Raw genomic sequence first — 18,769 nt, forward strand, 5'->3', positions numbered from 1 at the left:
GAGGACTCCTCTTTCCTTAATTCATAACTTGCAAGTGTTTGCATGTTTATACAGGGAGGCAAGAGAAATAGAAGCTTAGAATTACATAATGTACCAAAGAGTGCACCAAGATCTGAATTTGAATTTCAAATTCAAATTCCCAACGGATCTATGGATGGGTTTCTTTGGATGGGTTTTTGTGGATGAAATCCCATGGATGGGTTGGCTTAGATAGATTATGTAGATAGGTTTCTCAGACCATCCAATGACTCTTTTCCTTTAGCCATGTCTTCTTCATTCTAACAACTCAACCATTGATTCTTCCTTCTTCATTCCAACAGAATCATATTTAGTAGGATGGGCATTTCAGTTTAAATATGGGTTCAGTTCGGTTTGGTTCATTTGGGTCTAAGAAAATTTTAACCAAAATCAACCCAAATTAGTCTATTTGGTTTGTGTTCGGTTTGGTTTGTGTTCGGTTTGGTTTGTGTTATGTTCTGTTTAATTTATTTTTGTTTGTGTTTGTTCCAGTTCAGTCCAATATTAATTTCTTAATTTTGTTCTAATTTAGTTACAAAAATATAATTTTATAAAAACATAAGCAAATGATCATTTGACACTAAATTATTATTTTATTTATATTTAAACATGAAGCCAAACAACACAATAAATATATAAATATAATCCAACAATTTTATATTATTATTTTCAAAACTAATTTAAATATCATAAGTAATTTTTATTATTTTAATATTAATAAATAAAATTCATATTCATATTCTTTTATTTTATTTTATTTTTATTTGTGTTTATTTTATTCATTCAGAAGTAAAATGTTAAAAAAAATTGTTTAATTAAATTTAATATTATTAGTATATTTAATTAATCACTTTGGTTTTTCGGTTTGGTTCGGTTTAAAACTAAACCAAACCGAACCATTTGGATTGATAATATTTTGAACCAAATGGTTTAGATCATATTTGGTTTGGTTTTGGTTCTATTTGATTTGGTACGGTTATTTTTTTTCCCACCCCTAATATTTAGATAGGAGCACATCATTTTGTTCCTTTATGTCTAAATGTAGGATTAGACCTTTTTTATTTTTAGGATGTTGGTTGTAGTTCGCCTTTTTTTTTTTTGTGGACATACCAGCTGTTGGTGGATAGTATATTATTCTCTTTGTTTTCATTGTAAGTATTGTTTCAAATTTGTACATGTATAGTAAGAAAAAAAAATTGTATATATTTAAAATAAAATATCATTCCTTATGCATGTAATCATATTTTCAACCAATAGAAAAATAAATAAAAAAGAATAAGATTAATAATTTTGTATGAAATTATAAAACGATATTTATTTTAATATCAATATCTAATTTATCGAGTTTTATCCATAAAGTTTGTGTGGCTGTTCTACCAATCAAATCTTGTAGTCAACATTTCATGGGAACATTTAAGTCTTGAGTTTAATGTATTTAAGGTGAAGGTTCCACGATGGTTGCTTGAAAATGTTTCACCGCCTCAACTTTTTGTAATGTTTAAGGGAAACAATTGAATCTCAGGTTAAATATACAATTGAGGGGCGAGTATCCTCCCATAGTCGTCGATCATACTCCAATGTTACGTCCTCCCTTGAAGCTGACTTGTGGGCATTTCTCTGGGCTGTTGAATCTATCAAACAACTCCGTATGGGAAGGGTAATCTTTGAGACATCTTCTAAGGAAGTTTATGAAAGGATTACCTCCTTAAATCCTATTCAGAGCGGTCTCCTTAACAATATTCATCTGTCGCTACGAACTACGAAGTTGCGGTTCTTGTCATATCTTACTGACGCCACCAATGACCAATAAAGTGGCTTTAAGTGTGGTGCGGGACCACAGGTTACAATCATATGTAGCATCCGGTGGCCCTGCTTGGCTCTCTTCTTTTATCTGTTCTGAAATGCCGAATACAGGGAGTATCTAACAAGGAGCAGTAAAGGACTGGAACTTCATGGTGTTTCGTGCTTATTAGCTTTGCTATTGTTTTGCTATCTTTTTTGTCCAGATTGTGGGTGTTATTCCCTCACCTACTGGTGTTGGGTCTATGTTTTTCTCTCTTTGGTATGTTTTAGCTGGCCCTATGGTCCAAGCACACTGGTTTTTCCAGAAACATTTGAATGAATTCCTTTGACAAAAAAAAAAACTTGTGGTTAAGGTTTTATGGTATTAAAGACGATAAGAAGTGTGGAAGCCCCTTGGTCTAGTGGTTTGATCAAGAGTTCATTAATGTTTCTACATCAGGAGATCTGAGTTTCAATTTCTGGAGAATGTGAAATTATGCGAATTAAAAGAGAAAAGACTTACAAGAGATCTACAACATGGCGCAAGTAATACCGTCAAACGTTGATCCGATAGGCCGGCTCAGGTGATGCAGTCAGGTGTAAATCCTCATACGGCATGTAGAATTGTCGGCTGTAGAATCGTCTGAAATATTTCTCATAATTGTAATAATATAATTATTCAGCATTAAAAAAAAAAGACGATAAGGATTAATCCCTTGTGCCACTTTAGAGTAAAGATTCTCTCAATGACCGTTTCAAAAAAAAATAAAGATGCCAACATGAATGCACATATTAATTAGACTTTGAATTAGGCATAGGCATAATATCTGTAACCCGAAATCCAAACCGAATCCGAACTAAAAAAACCGATCTGTATCCGGTCCGAAATGTTAGAAATATTCATATAGATCTTGTAAGAAGTTACAAAACATATCCAAACTCGAAGTGTTATTAAACTAGCCCGAAAAAGTAACCCGAAAAAACTGAAAAACCCAAAATGATCCCATTATATAAAAGGGGCTATTTTTAAGCTTCCTAAGGCTATCCACATGGTCAAAATAATCAGGACCAATCAAAGTGCCACGTCACTGGTGGAGTGGGCTTGCAATTAAAAAAATAAGTTGGCTGTCCAGCCCATTTAAACCATTTCGCAGCCCAATATGTTAATATGATACGGAAAGAAAAAAGGAAATAAGCTTAAAAATGCTTTTGGCTTTTGGAAACGGAAGAGTTCATTTGAAACCTAGAGCTATAGAAAATAACGATTCTGATTCTTCATCCTCTCCGATTCAATCCATCTTAATGGTAATCATCTTCAATCTCTCTCCATAGTTCTCACTCTTCCGTCTCCTGAAACTTTCGTCGCCGCGAGAGAGATTTTAGATTTGGGATTTCTCTGTATTCTAGGGTTCTAACGATTCGATTTAGGTTTCCTTCGATGCTAACAAACTGAATCTCTCGATTTGAAAGCTGCATCTATATATATATGTCCCTTCGTCGAGCTGTAGAGAAATTCATCAATCTCTGCAAATCCTTATATCTCAAAAGCTTTCACTGAAACGCTTCAAAGACATGGGATAACCAACATGCTGCTCTCCGATTTGAAGACCGGCTGTTGTAAGGAGACTGTTGTGACACGACTTCTACGGTTTTGGGAAGCAAGAACTGTGAAGAAAGGTGGAGGAGCTTATGGGTGTGGACATGGTGGTTTGTATATCTCATCTTTATTCTCTGATGTGCGATACTGGTTCGTAAATTTTAGGGTTTATATGAAGATCTTAGTTGCACATTCATTTGTTTTGATGATGATAGTTATGCGTTAGTTCTGATTTCAAAGAGATTGATTGTGATTTTTTTGGGTTTATAGCATGATCTCATTGAATGTGAATGATATTTGAATGTGTGAATAAACTCTGTTTTCAATTCGTTTTGTTGTGACATATGCAATTCACCTGAGAACATACTCATTTGCACGCACCGTAACAAGGTGAAGCAGAACTTGCTATTAGAGGTACCTACACCCAACGCCATGGTAAAAAAATCTCATGGGGCCAACGGGCTTGAAAGCATCAGACTCAGGTAAAACAAACACTATACAAAACTAAAATAAATCATCTATAATCACCCGAAAGAATTGTTACGCATAACAATCAAACAAACATGACAAAACTAAAATAGATCATCTATAATCACCCGAAAGAATTGTTACACATAAATCAAACAAACATGACAAAACTATAAAATACAATACATTAAATCATCGTACCAACTTTACATAAAGAAAAACCCATGAAACCCAAATCAATAGGAAAAATAGTTAACAACAATATAAAAAATAGTAGTTATTCATACTTTATATTTTCTTCAATGAAAAATTGAAATGGAAATCAAATAGGAATATAAATTATTACAATTACCAAAAATTTTAATATAATAATTTTGTGTTCTCTAACAAAAAAAACAATGTTAGTGGTTTTTTGTAACTTATGTTAGTGGTCTTTCCAATTCAAACCAACAAATTTAATAAAATTTACAATTTGATTTAGAATAAAAATAAATTATATTTATTATTCCTAATATAAAGTAAATTTCAAATGTTTTATAAAATTAAAAAATATTTTAATATAAAATAGTTTTAATGTAAACTCACCCGCCCGTAGGGCGGGCCAACCCCTAGTATATGTAAAAACGATCCGAATATCCAAATTAGTATGCAACAGAAATAGTTGAATCACATTAATAAATATGTAATTCAAATATTCAATTTTATATTTATTTTGATATAGTATCTAAAGATAAGTATTTAAAATTTAAATAAATACTTTATATATCCAATTCTATATAAATAAATATTGTTTCTAAATTTTAGATTTTAATCATGATCCAACCAATCCAATATAGCCCGAAACCGAATGATATATAGTTACTTTATGAGTTTTAGGATGTGATACAAATTAGATTGGTACTCACAAATTTACTAGAATGGGATCTACGGTGTTACAAATTTAAACCAAAATCCGAAATACCCAATCCAAACACCGACAGGTACCCGTAGTTTATGCCTACTTTGAATGGTGGTCAAAATATTGAAGAGGAACATTAAAAAATTTAACATTCTTAAAAAAAATTATACTCCCTTTGTTTTAAATTAGTTGTCGTTATAGAGTTTTACATATTAATTAAGAAACTATTTAAATGTTCAATTTTTCTCTTATTTGACTATTATAACTGAATAATATTTAGAGAAATTCTCTAGGGTTGACCCTAATTTTTTTTAATCAAAAATATAGTTTTCAAGGGTCAAAATGATCAAAAAAGGTTTTACTAAATGGTAAATATATAAGGTGATTGGTTGGACTGTAAATGTGAAATTTTGCTGTAGAATTTAGTCTGTATGATTTTTTAATTTAGCTGTAAAAGGTTTAACTTTAAAATTGATTGATACAACAATATATTTTCTACAACCAAAAAATGGGGCTTTAGAAAATAAGAGTTTTAAAATTATTTTTTGTTTTTTTGCTGTAACTTAAAAAAAACAAGATAAAACATGATTGATGATTTAAAGGCTGTATATAAAAATTAAAGCTAAAATCAGTTTTTACAGCTCAACCAATCACCTGTATAGTCTTCAAAGATCAAAATAGCTAAAAGAAATTTCATTAACTAATCAAGATTTATGGTTTAGAATTGATGGGTGAAATTTAGAATTTTAAAAAAATAAATAAAGAAATACTAAAAATTTAAAATAACAATCTTAAAATAGTTTCAATAATAATTTTCAGATTTCAAAATAAAATATGAAAAAATATTGAAAGAAAAAAAATAAAAAAGTATAATTCGAAAAACATACTATTAAAAAAATTTCTTCTTATTATTTATTTAAATAATTATTCATATTTAAACATCTATAAAGTAACACTATAAGAGTCTTTTACTTTTTAATGAATTTTTTTTTGGTTGTTTTCTTTCGTATGGACTCTTTTGGTGAAAAAAATATTTTATGATCATTTGAGAGAATTATCCAAACATTTATTGTTTACTTTGTTTAATTAGGGGCAAAAGAGATAAACTAATAGAAAAATTGCATTGAAATCATAAAAAGAAAATTATTTTACAACATTTTTTTTAAAACTATAATGACATTTAATTTGGAACGGGAAGAGTATTATTTATGAAGATATTTTTTTTTTTCATTTCTTCTTAGTCATTTTTAAAAAATATTATAAAACAAATTAAATTTCAGAAAAAATAATCATTCCTTTTTATTCTTACTATTTTATTCATTTATGTTCTCTTCGTAGTGTTCCTACAATGATTAGTAGTTAAACCCTTGGTATTTACCGCATTATCTTGAGCCACTTCGATTCAGTGGGTTTCGAATAGGAGAGCTCATAAGTTGTAATCGTATATTGTATAGGACTTGACTCAACTACTTCCAAGTATGTATTTCCATAAAAAAAATTTTTTTGATAAAATGTATTTCCATAAAATTTTAGGGAAAAAGAATTCAATGCTGTGTTCAGGTCGGTCTATATTGACATTTGAGGCATTGGTGCGGATAAATAATACCAGGTTGATTGATTCAATCGAAAACCTCAATGCTCAGTACAGAACAAGTTGGAAACAGTGGTTTTAATCGAAGAGTGAAGAAGAGTATAATGAGAGAACAGTCTTCGTGTGAAGTATATTACATGAATACTTCTTTGGGATGAAAACATTACATAGTGAGAAAAAAAATAGTAATACAAAACCATAGCCTGTTTACTCTTTCCGCATCTCGTCTTTGTTGTCTCGTTTGAATCACGGTTTATACTCATAGTGGCAAGAACCATGACCTGTTCCAGTCATATAAGGATAAGACTACTGTTGGTTCACTAGATTCAAAGGACTCAAGTACACACACATAGAGAGAGAGAACTTACTTGGGTCAAGCTCAGTGATCATGGCAGCGCCTTTGAAGTAACAAGAGCCCCCTTTGTGCTTATAAGTTTGGTAATAACTGTTAAAGGCAACAGAGGCATGATCCCTGATTGTGTTGGGCAAGAAGCAAGGTTGGTTTTGCTGCTGCATTTTGCTGCAGTCTGCTCCGCCTTTCGAGCAAGCCCAGTCTAAGGCTGCCTGCAACTCATCGTCTGGCGTTTGTTCATCGGCTATGCACCATTGTTCCGACTCTGCCGCTGTGTAATACATACATACATACATACATCTTTCATAAGGAAAAAAGACAACAAAACATATAGTTGCAACATTTCAGTGATATATTGTTTGTTACCTGACTGTTGGGGAATTGCCAATGCTAAGACAAGCAAAGCAAGAAGTATCCTCATCAAGAAAGTTGACATCTTTTCGAAGAAGGCAATGAGTGGTGTCGAGCAGAGAGATTCAGATCTGATCTTGTTAGGAAGTCTGAGAGCTACAAAACAAATGAGTGCCCCCTTTATAGTGGCTAGAAAGACTCACTAGTCCAAGATCTATGATTTTAATTCTTAAATGTGAACATGATGACTTCGGAATATTGGTTTGCTTCAGATGCAAATCATGTACCAGATCTGCGTTTTGAGGAAGATTTTGTTCTGTTACTGCAAGCTTTACAGAACACAGAGTCATCCATACGGTTCCCAAAAAGGGCCATTACTATTACTACTACACAACATGCAAAAGCTGTTTTTTTTACAGTTAAAAGTAGAGACAGTTAAAATGGAGCAATACACACAGGCGGAGATCAAATACGATATAGTGTCTATACAAAGACAAAGGTTGCGGTTTTGCCAAAAGAGGTTCTAAAGGGAAAGACACCTGTGGAGAAGAATGGATAATGGAACTGCAGGCCATTGATGTTTAAGATAATACTACCCGACCTCAAAAAGCTCTCGGGTTGATATATATACAAATCCTACAAGGGGGGGCAACAATGGCTTTCTAGTCTTTTAACCATCAGATTCAAAGAACTTTGCTACAGCTGCATAGAGAGCTTCTTCTTCAAACGGTTTCGATACATAACCATCCATCCCACATTTGACGCATTCTTCGTTAGTAGCCTGAATCACATCAGCTGTCATTGCTAATATTGGAACGTGCCAGCTACTGTACATTTCACCAGAAACTATTTTCTTCTTCTCTAGATCACGGACTCTCCTCGTTGCTTCAAATCTGTACACAAAAAAAAAAAGATGATATAAAATTTATCAAAAGCTGAATGAGGATGATGAGACCCTAAAGTGATTAGCTTAGCTACCCGTCCATCTCAGGCATCTGGAGGTCCATGAAGCAAGCATCAAAGTTGTGAGGCGGCTTGAGCATTGCCAATGCAGCCTTCCCACTCTCAACGCATGTAACGATAGCTCCATATTTCTTAAGCGCGCCTTCAGCGACTCTTCTGTTCACCAGATTATCGTCCACAACCAGAATCCTCTTTTCTCTCAGTAAGTGTCCAAGATTCGTTCGCTTTCTGCTTGGTTGCCTCTTCTTACCATTGACCAGGGTTTCTTGCAAAGAGCATATTAGGACACTCATCCGAAGGGGCTTTATTACCACCTCGTCCACCAGACCAGAAGACTTCATCTCACTGCGCTCTACAAGAGTTGCAGAGGTTGCCAAAAGTAAAATCTTTGTCGGTCTTGTGGTGGTTTCTTTGCTACAATTAAGCAACCCATCAAGTAGTTCAAAGTCTTTCTTGTTCCACGCGTCTTTATCGATTAGAACCATCGCCAAACCTCCTAATTTGCTGCAAAAAAAAACACAGAAACATAACTATATATATATAGCAATGGAATAAACATTTCATGTCATATTAACATAGCAAAGCTAGAAGTAAAGAAAATGTATGTGAAGTACTTGACACATGTGCATGCTGTTCTCAGACTTGAAACAATGTCTGCACATATTCCCAATCTCTGCAGATGGTATCTGGTCACCTCTGCTCGAATGTTTCTGCTATCAATAACTAATGCCCTCAGTCCTTTGAACTCCTGAATAGCTAGATCAAACTTAGTATTAAACGAACTTGTTGTTTCTGCTTTCCCAAAAACTCCCGTAAATGAAAAAGTACTCCCTATCCCAGGCCTGCTCACAAACCCCATTTCTCCTTGCATTAGTTCAACCAAACGCTTGCTTATGCTCAAACCTATGCCGGTCCCACCATAAGTACGAGATGTGGAGCTGTCAGCTTGCATAAAAGGAGTGAATATTCTTCCTTGTGCATCCAAAGGTATGCCCACCCCTGTGTCCTCCACTGTAACTAGCAATTTGATGATTCTATCACAAGTATGATTCTCAGTGCTGTAAATTGTCTTGAAACTCTCCCAGCTTCCCCATGCATTCACAGCAGGAAACCCGCTTACTGTCTCACCGGACGCACTGCTTCCCACAGCTAACCTCTGTCTTAGTACTGCATCTTTGATATTAACACTCTCCCTCACCTCTTCTGCAAGGTGCACCGAGATAAATATGTGTCCCTTCTCCCGTGTGAACTATTATATTGTTTGTTACAGAAAGAACAAATGAGTACTATTCGTAGTGGAGGAAGACTTTTTTCTTTTGTATAGAAGTAGGAAACTGGATCACCTTGATTGAGTTTCCAACCAGGTTTGTAATTATTTGCCTGAACCGACTCGGATCACCTACTACAACTTCAGGAACTTGACTAGAAACATAAACTGCCAACTGTAACAATAAACCAACATTTGTTTGCTATATATGAAAACATTTAAGCAGAAGGTCATGCGGTTTATATTGTACCTCAATTCCTTTTTCATTTGCCTTGCCAGAGAGTAGAGATGAAACATTATCCAGAACTAAGCGCATATCAAAAGGCACATTTTCAAGCTCAAGCCTTCCTGATTCAATCTTTGCCTGATCAAGAACCTCGTTTATTAGTGATATAAGATCCTTCCCACTCCCATGAGCAGTTTGTGCATAGTCCATTTGTTTCGCGTCAAGATCAGTGTCCATAAGCATTTTCAGCATTCCTGTTACAACATATGCTTATCAAACCTTTCAGCTGCTATTCCACACAAAAAAATGCAATGGCAAAGGAGACAGTAAAAAGATTTACCTAGAACACCATTCATTGGAGTCCGTATCTCATGAGAAACAGTTGCCAGAAACTGCATAAACAAAGAAGCATATCAGTGACAAGAAGCTTTTGTGAGTATTCGATTGAGAAAATTCACCTGTGATTTGGCAATGTCAGCAGCCTCAGCGCGAGCTTTCAGTTTCATCATCTTCTGACAGTCCTCTTCAACTATGGCAATTCGACTGATGGCATCATGGAAGATATAACCAACCAGAAAAGTAATAATCAGAACTAAGCCTGACGGTATTATCGCTGTCCAAGGGATGGGAAGTTTATCTTTAAACCTGTATAAAAGAAAAATATTGCCATTTTCATACTTAAAGAAAAGACAGAAGAGAGTGCTTTTACAGAAAGATGTCATTAGAGTAAAACCTGCAGCGCATCTCATGTTTTCTGGATGGATCACCAAAATCAAGGCTACTTATGTACTCTTCACTTGTATCCCCAATTTCAGTTCCGTACATTTTAATTAGACCCGAGGCGTTACTTGTATCATAAACATCCACCACAATTGTCTGTTTGCTGGCAAGTTGGTGAAGAAGTTTCTCCACCAGCGATGGCATATCATATGATGCACCAAGGTATCTGTTTCATGTGTATCTTATTAAGTAAGGTACATCAGCACAACCATTTTAATTGAGAAAAGTAAAAAAAAAAAAGAGTACCCAATAGTTGCTTCAACACGCTGTTCTTCTGTAGCATCAGCGGGTAGGTCCGTGTCATAGACAGCAAAGGTCAAGACAACGCCGAGATGATTTGACTTCAGAAGCTTAAACGGAGATGTTAATACACCCTTTCCTGATGCCCTTGCCCTCAAGATGTTTTCACGGTCTTCCTGCAAAATAAATAGAGAGAGAGATTTTGAGAATTTCTTATTTAACCAACATTGGTTTGGAAAAAGGCAAAGGAAACATTTTAGGAACATGGTTACTGACTTGTCCAGACATCATGTCGACCGATACAATATGGGAAACAGTTTCTTGAGCAAATATGACTGGAGCGTACTCGTCTTGAATAGGTGCTGGATCAAAATTTTCAGGAACACAATCTTGGACAAGTGTCTGGTCCTCAGTTTCCATTTTCTTTATTGTCCACCCATGATCCTTCTCAAATTGCTCTCTTTTGGAGTGTGGGACTTTCAAAGCATACGCAACACCACTGGTAAGGGGCCTCTCGAAGTTTGTTCTCTCAGTATATTCACCAAATGTTTTCTACAAAGAAGAAGTTTATGGTTTTAACATCTTCCAAATTGCAAAAACATGAAATGTAAATAGCGGTAAGAGAAAGAAAAAAAACACATCACCTGATCAATGGCAGAAGGGGTTTTACCATGGTGAAAGGTGGATACAAGAATAGATAAGGCGTGAACATGGTTCAGGCTAACATTGAACTGATCTTGTAACACACGGGCTCGCTCATCACACATGTTTTCTAAAGTTTCCCTCCGTTGCAGTATGATCTTCTGATTGGAGTCCCAGAACCACCAAACCGACATGGAAACTCCTGCGATGACACCGAGGAGAAGGATGTTCTTCCTCCATTTCCCAGCCCCTCTACAAGCTCGCTGCTGCTGCTTTTGAGCTAAAGAATCTTGCAGATTTGTTTTTCCTTCTATCTCATTCGGTGGTTTAGAATGAGAAACAAAAATCTTATGGCACACGAGTAGACCAAAGATAAGGCACCACCATGTATTTCTTAAATAAGATGGCAAATCCCAATCCAGCCCTTCTCTGTGGTTTTCGGGGTGCAGTAAACTCTACACACAAACCAAAATATAATATTACCAAAATAACGTTTTGGGAAGGCATTTTTCTACAAACAAATGTTATCTAACCTGTTGTAAGCCTGATGGATTAATAAGATTCCAGGGAATTAAGCTCTTTGAATTGTCATGGCCGCATTGAGTCTCCTCTTTCTCCAAACGCATATTCAGAGAACATGTAATACCATAGTTTGCCCACATTCCAGGGATGGATTCTTTTCGACATTCGAAGGATGTTACCTGAAAAAAACAGATGCAGAGAGTGGTAAGTTGACACATCTGATGCATTTTATTTTATATAAAGCTTTCAAGAAGCACAATTTTAAACCAAAGTCAATTCAGATGATTTACCTGATCTGAATCAGAGAACAAAGAGACCAAGTCATGAATCTCACTCCTAGTGACGTTTTGATGTCTGTACAACACTCTAGCTTCCCCATTACAAGAACCGGTCTCCTCCTCCTTCCCCGAGGACATCAAAAGAACAATCACCAAAGAGGTGGTTAAGCAACACATTATCATGAAGAAGAGAGGCTTTTTTATCCACTTCACACCACCCTTGGATTCCTCTGCCTTCTTTGAAGTGAGTTCACGAGTTATAGACATGTCGACTCGTGTCAGCGAAGAAGATGAAGAGGCCCTAATCTCCAGATTCAGCTGAAGAGTAACCGGAAAATTCAGATCTCTCCCGCAGAACAGAACAACAACGTCATGATGTTAAAAAGTTTGAGTTCTTGAAAACCCTCCAAGAGGAAGCTTTTTTTCTCTTACCGAAACCAATTAAGACAGAAGACGACAAGATGAACCAAACCCAGTGGTTGCAATGGAGGAAGACATGGTTTCAGTAAAGAAGTGGAAAAGAGAAAAAGGACAAAGCTTTTTCTTCTTTCATGGTTTCAGGGTAAAGAAAGCTATTTCAGATGTGTGACAAAAGCTTAAAGAAGAGACGACTTATAATTATTATTCGCTGGTGTTCCTCATTAGCCAACTGGACTCAATGATCAGACTTGCCGATAAAGAAGAGAATTATGAGAAAGATAAAAGAAAAAGAATGTGCACTTACTTCTCTATTCTTCTTTTTTTGCTCAATTGTATATTTTCTTTTGTCTTTTCCTGAACACCATTTTGAATCCATGATGATCTCATCATCTAGGTGGGGAAGGCATTACAATTTACAAATAATTTAATTACATATTTAAAAAAATATTGAAAGAATCAATACTTCTTTCTCCTACACCTACACCTACTCATTGTGATTGTTTCTTTGTTCTTTTGGTATTTATAAATTGTTTTTATCAAGCATAACTTCACGTAAATTTAGAAGTGTCAAAATGAGTTATACCTCATGAACTGGTTCAGCTCAACTTGTTTTTTTATAAGCATGGGTTCTGTTTTTTATGCTAATTTAATAAATAAGTTTAATAAACGAGTTTAAATTAGATCACGAGTTATATGAACGATCTTTAATGAACATGAACTAACTCATGAACTAATCGTTTTTATATTATATATATATATATATATATGTGTGTGTGTGGATGACTTCCATTTTTCTTATGTAAGAAAAGATAATTTCTATATTAATCATATTTATATACTAAAAATAAAATGTAAAACCAAAAAGTTTTAAATATATATATAATAATGTAAAAGAATATTGATATCAATCCTCATGTCATATATTTTTAGAATTAAAATGTAAAACAACATATTCCTAATACTCTCATGCGGAATATATATATATCTTTATGATTTGAATAGTTGAAGACTTTGAAGATGAATCATCTTATGACTCATATGTAGAATAGATTTTAAGATCACTAATTTAGCTTTTACTTAATTTATTATTATGTTTTGGATTTATTCAGTATTTAATATTATTGTTTTGGATTTTAATATTTAATTTTTGAATTATATTTTGAAAATTATTTTATTTTATATTTATTTTATAATTTTATAATTTTTTTTTATATTTGATCGCGAGTTAGCTCATTTAACTCAAATCCAAAAGACAATTCTGATTTATTAGAAATTAAGAATTCCCTTAAATCCCTTCATTCCTTTCTTCAAAACAAACACCGATCTGATATAGCCTAGATCGACGACAACGCTTTGTCTGACACTGATGATTATTCAGATGAAGAAACAAACTGCTCTGATCCTTACTCTGTGCTTCATGTCGAGAGCTTTACCCAAGCTTATGACACTGCTTTAAAATCACGTACTGGAAGAGAAAGGTTCAATATCAGACAAGCTCTTACTGGCAACCGTAAGACAAAATCAGAGTTTTACGGAAAGATAAATATGGTTTACGGAGAATTGATGGAGAAAGCAGATTCTTTAGGAGAACTAATCCGAAAATTATAAGGTCAAGTAGCTGAGATTGCAACTGCCATAAAGAGAAACGCTGGATGTCTTCCCGGAAGAACTGATCTAAACTCAAGACGTCAAGTCAGTGCCGTAATGCTGCGCAGCGGGAAAAACCTCGCAGCAGATACGAGGAATAATTCAGATGTTGGAAAGCCTGACGATGCCGATAAGACCGGGAAAAGCAACTCTCATCCTATTTTTCTTGACGAACTTGACCCACATCCATCTCAAGACAACCGAAAAACCACTGCTGAAAAGGCTAAGGAAAAGGCAATAGACTTAGAACTAGAAGAAGATACGGAGATTGAGGATGAAATCGATCGACAGTACGGAACTGACGTCGATCGACCCAAAACACCCACCATCGATCGATAACCGGAGAAACCCGTCGATCGACGGTCTACTCAACCCGAGCCCATAATTGAAAGAGTCTATAGAACTTTACCTCCTTTTCCTCCTAAAACACAAACTAAGAAATCATTAGAAAACGCAATCTGCAAGAAAGCCTTAGATAGGTATATCATAATTGTTGTTAGTGTTGAAGAGTATATCATAATTATCTATATTCGTAAATTATATTTTTGAGTATTATGAAATAGTCTCAAAACACGGGTGTGTACTGATCAGAATTTTCACAACAACGTCACAAATTACGAATGATTTTTGAGACGTTTACGTCTTAGGGTACTTTTTATGTGTTTCTTGCATGTTCACATACTTTGAGCATGAGGTATACTTTCCTCCTTGCTTTAACTATTTCAGTCCCCAAAAAGCCCTTCTCATAGACAAACTTTCTAACCATGGTTAAGTCTAAAGTGGCCAAGTAACTTCCTTTGATATTTGTCGTTACACGGGCTTGGTCGCAATTAAATGGTTAAAGTTTTGTAGTACATTAAACAGAGCTATTATTTGTGAGCCGTTAGATACATATATTTTAGGAAAAGAATCGGACGGCTCTTGTTGAATTCAGTACAACGATGCTTTAAGCGGTAAAGTAGGTTTATTAATTGCTTGTTCTTATCTTCTTTCTTCTCTGCTAGCAGCAAATCTTCCGGCAACCAAATCTGAGAGTAAGGTTTTTAGGAGTTATAGATCTAGATGCATCAATATTCACTTTGGGTTTTGCAATGTATGTAGTTGTTCTGATTTTTTTGACCGTCTTTGTTTTTCAGGCGTAACAACTTGTGGTCACGACATGGACGAGTATTGCATGGTGATGGCCGGCGACTGGGTTTGTGGAGAAGATGGGAAGTGGAATTTTTTCGTTGACAAACAGCAGATGTCTCGCATGGTCCCCTTCCGAGAAGGCATTACACTGAGCGAGTTGGAGGCAAACGTCATGAAAGAGTTCAGCTACGGGGGCAAGCTGGGGAGTGTAGCCTTAAGTTACTGGCCACCGTCATCCATAGAACTTGCGACAGGCATCAGGACCCCCCCTGTTCTGCTCACCAACGACGGCGCGGTAGGGTTTTTCAGCAGACACCTGAAGGTCGGCGCCCCTATGAATCTCTTTGCCAAATTCGACGCCTTTGATCGTGGGAATCAAAGTTCCCGAGATGACTCCAGGGCCAAAGGCTACCGCACACCAGCTCAGGCAATGAAGAGAAAGATGTTCGACGATGTTTGGAGCTCCGGTAAAGGTGGTTATGTCTCATCGGCGGCCTCTAAAATCGACAATGTTGTTGTTGAGGAAGACGAGCTCTTACGCGAGGTCGAGAAGGTTGAAGAGAAAATCAGGGGCGAAAGCCTGAGGAGCAACGAGGGGGAGCCGTGCGAAACCATCGATAGCGACTCCAGTTTGGCTGATGAGGTAGATGACAGAGATGTTCGTCCTAGAGGATACGACAAAGAGTTCTGGGCCCCGTTCATAAGAGAGGACAACGGCGGTACTGATGTTGTGGATAAGGTCTTCAATGCTGAGGACACTACCCGTAGGACTTATAGCTGCACCACCAACAACGCTTTTGACCATACAGTCGTCGCAGGCGGCTCCAGTCCCTCCAATGCCAAAACAACAGCAGAGCCCGAAGACGTGAAGTTTCCATGGTCGGCAAACCCTGGTCATAGCAATGTGGTCACACCGTCTCAGAGGGAGACGCGTAAACTAGAAGAGGTCGACGAAGAGGAGTTCGACATCCCGCCACTCTTCGACGACACCACATACGAGGTTGAAGAAATACCAGACATTGATTCAGATAAAGACGATGGTCGTGTCTATGTTGGAAAGATGTATGGGAGCAAAGAAGATTGTCAGATCTCGTTAGCAATCTATGCTATCAAAAACCTGTTCCAATTTACGCAGACTGTTACGAAGTTGAATTACATTGTAGTGGAGTGCCCTGACGTTCACTGTGACTGGAGGGTAACGGCTCATGAGATGCGTGGTTGTGGTTACTACGAGATCAAGAAGGCACAGCTCGACCACCGTTGCCCCATTGAGACCCGAAATGGATACAGAGGGAAAGCAACCTCAAAGGTTATAGCTGCTGTCTACAAATCCCGATTTGGTGAGCACAATAGGAACCCGAAGGCAAAAGATCTGTAGAGGCTAGTGTTGGAGGATCTACGGCTATCCACATCGTACATGAAGTGTTATCGTGCTATTGATATAGCAACGTCTGAGGTTACCGGGACTGACGAGGAGTCCTTCCTAAAGCTACCAGAGTACCTCTACATGCTCAAGCTCGCCAACCCCGGAACAATTGCTGACTTGGAAACCGAGGTAGACGACGACGGTGACGAGCGCTTCCTGTACTTGTTTCTGGCATTTGGGGCTTCAATCGAAGGTTTCAAGAAGCTTCGCCATGTGCTGGTTATTGACGGCACTCATCTTAGCGGGAAATACAAAGGTGTCTTGCTGACTGCTAGTGGGCAAGATGCTAACTTTCAGGTCTTTCCACTTGCATTCGCTATAGTCGACGCCGAGAACGAGGAAGCTTGGACTTGGTTTCTTCAAAAGGTAGAAAGGATCTTAGCTGACTCCAAGAACCTGGCCATAATCTCAGACAGGGCCGCTTGCATTGCCACCGCAGTTAAACGCATCTACCCTCTTGCGCATCATGGGTGCTGTATTGTTCACCTAGCTAGAAACGTCAATTCCCGCTTCTCTAGCAAAGGTTTGGCGAAGCTCGTCACGAAAGCTGCGACTGCTTACAGGTTATCTGATTACAAGGAATACTTCAACAAGATTAGGGGATCTAACAGTGCCTGCATCATATACCTCACTAACATTGGCACTGGTCAGTGGTCAAGATTCTATTTTGGGGGTGAAAGGTATAATATAATGACCAGTAATATAGCAGAGCAGCTCAACAATGCCCTTGGAGAGGGTAGGGGATCGCCAATTACGGAGCTTGTTATCTTCATCCAGAGGATGATGACTAGATGGTTCAACGCACGTAGGAGAAAGGCAGAGCGACACCACGGGACCGTGACAGTTGAGGTTGACAAAGTCATGACTAAGAGCATGGCCACAATGCGAGGAACTCAGGTTAACCCCATTTCAAACTGCAGCTGCGAAGTTGTTGGAAAGTTTGGCGCAAAGCACCATGTCATGTTAGAGGAGAAGAGGTGCACCTGCAAGTATTTCGACCGGATCAAAATCCCATGTGGTCACGCTATGCTTGCTGCAGATCGTCTAGGGCTTCCTTACGAGTTATTGGTTGGTCACTGGTACAAGACCGTTGCTTGGAGAGAGACGTATGCAGGTCTCATCTGCCCGGAGGAGAAGCCACAGGATGTAGAGATTCCCGAAGATATCAGCGAACGAATACTGTACCCGCCAATAACCAAACGTCAGGCTGGTAGGCGTAGGAAGACGCGCATCCCATCAACCGGCGAGTTTCCAGTAAGTGCGAATATATTTATTATCCCGTGCGACTCTGTTTTGGTGAGAATGATTCTTAGTAGTGCAATTTGTTGAAACACCAGGTGGGGAAGAAGACCAAAGTTGTGACGATAAGGTGTGGTCGCTGCAAGATGGAGGGTCATAACAGGACACGTTGTCAGAATCCTATATGAGCCATCAATTTACCGGTAGCGTAGCAAGGGGTTTTTTTTTGGGGGCTTGCAACACCGGTGTGGAAGAAGTTTTGTTTTGCGGTGACGTTCCTGACATGTTTTGTTTCGTTTCCGTGGTGTTATCGTTGTTTTGGTGACCCTCGTAGTGTTTTTGTTCGGGTATTTCGGAAAGGAAACGTTTTTTTGAGGTGTGGTTGGATTGGTTATTTGACAAGGATGGCCTTTTGTTTTGTGTGGTGTCGCACTTCACATTTGCTTCACTTTTGGCATGCATCTGGATTTATGAAAACTGTATTGTGGGTTTTTATTTAGCGCATCTGTTTCTTTGTTACACTCCCTACAAAAATGTGTTATTTACGTGGTCATTGTTTACGTGGTCAGCGGGTGCATCGCGCGTTTCAACCATGTGGATACGATGAATATGTGTGTTTGGTGGACGCAAAAACGGATGGTTATAGAACGTCAATTAATGAATTTGTTAGAATCACCCTAGAGATTGCAAACTGAACAGGAGTTTATCGGTCCAGTAACCCGTGGTTTGTGGTTATGGTACACCAGCGTTTGCGGCAAATGGTGTGGTTAACGTAGCAACGGTTAGATTGTATGGTCGGCGATGTGACCATATGTATGTGAGCTATGTGGGTGGCGGGCCATCTTTAAAAATGGTGGGAATGCGAAAATAGAAATGTTTGAAAACTTAACAAAACGGGATTTTCTCTTGTCGTTTTGGGTTTTGCCACTTT

The 18,769-nt window shown here is 37.2% G+C and overlaps 2 protein-coding genes across 3 annotated transcripts; both read right to left on the bottom strand.

Annotated features, from left to right (window-relative positions):
• Nucleotides 1-6,357: 6,357 nt before the first annotated feature.
• On the bottom strand, nucleotides 6,358-7,370 carry LOC106390822 (glucan endo-1,3-beta-glucosidase 1). Its single transcript, XM_013831354.3, has 3 exons — nucleotides 7,073-7,370; nucleotides 6,723-6,977; nucleotides 6,358-6,635 (listed from the first exon to the last, which is right to left on the bottom strand). Exons 1-3 carry the CDS (start codon nucleotides 7,140-7,142, stop codon nucleotides 6,601-6,603), a joined length of 360 nt encoding a protein of 119 aa, XP_013686808.2. The 5' UTR covers nucleotides 7,143-7,370; the 3' UTR covers nucleotides 6,358-6,600.
• A 40-nt stretch (nucleotides 7,371-7,410) lies between these two features.
• Nucleotides 7,411-12,718, bottom strand: LOC125607869 (histidine kinase 2-like). 2 transcript variants are annotated; one of them, XM_048777338.1, is made up of 14 exons: nucleotides 12,408-12,718; nucleotides 11,988-12,293; nucleotides 11,709-11,876; nucleotides 11,178-11,630; nucleotides 10,810-11,085; nucleotides 10,540-10,709; nucleotides 10,247-10,459; nucleotides 9,972-10,158; nucleotides 9,854-9,905; nucleotides 9,538-9,767; nucleotides 9,364-9,462; nucleotides 8,635-9,269; nucleotides 8,036-8,524; nucleotides 7,411-7,950 (listed from the first exon to the last, which is right to left on the bottom strand). In XM_048777338.1, the coding sequence occupies exons 2-14, from the start codon at nucleotides 12,240-12,242 to the stop codon at nucleotides 7,728-7,730; spliced, it is 3,450 nt and encodes a 1,149-aa protein (XP_048633295.1). In that variant the 5' UTR covers nucleotides 12,243-12,293; nucleotides 12,408-12,718; the 3' UTR covers nucleotides 7,411-7,727. The 2 variants fall into 2 exon arrangements, with proteins under 2 accessions (XP_048633295.1, XP_048633294.1); XM_048777337.1 differs by having other exon boundaries at nucleotides 11,988-12,718.
• Between the last annotated feature and the right edge of the window lie 6,051 nt (nucleotides 12,719-18,769).

This window comes from Brassica napus, chromosome A4, assembly GCF_020379485.1.
Source record: "Brassica napus cultivar Da-Ae chromosome A4, Da-Ae, whole genome shotgun sequence".
Taxonomy (NCBI): domain Eukaryota; kingdom Viridiplantae; phylum Streptophyta; class Magnoliopsida; order Brassicales; family Brassicaceae; genus Brassica; species Brassica napus.

Excerpts from the sequence above, each read along its gene's own strand:
- LOC106390822 (XM_013831354.3), bottom strand. The coding sequence starts at position 7,142 with ATGTCAACTTTCTTGATGAGGATACTTCTTGCTTTGCTTGTCTTAGCA. Across the intron at positions 6,978-7,072 it reads GGCAATTCCCCAACAGTCAG|CGGCAGAGTCGGAACAATGG; the intron begins GTAACAAACAAT and ends TGTATTACACAG. Across the intron at positions 6,636-6,722 it reads GATCACTGAGCTTGACCCAA|GTCATGGTTCTTGCCACTAT; the intron begins GTAAGTTCTCTC and ends TGACTGGAACAG.
- LOC125607869 (XM_048777338.1), bottom strand. The coding sequence starts at position 12,242 with ATGTCTATAACTCGTGAACTCACTTCAAAGAAGGCAGAGGAATCCAAG. Across the intron at positions 10,159-10,246 it reads AAACATGAGATGCGCTGCAG|GTTTAAAGATAAACTTCCCA; the intron begins GTTTTACTCTAA and ends TCTTTTATACAG. Across the intron at positions 9,906-9,971 it reads CTGACATTGCCAAATCACAG|TTTCTGGCAACTGTTTCTCA; the intron begins GTGAATTTTCTC and ends TTGTTTATGCAG.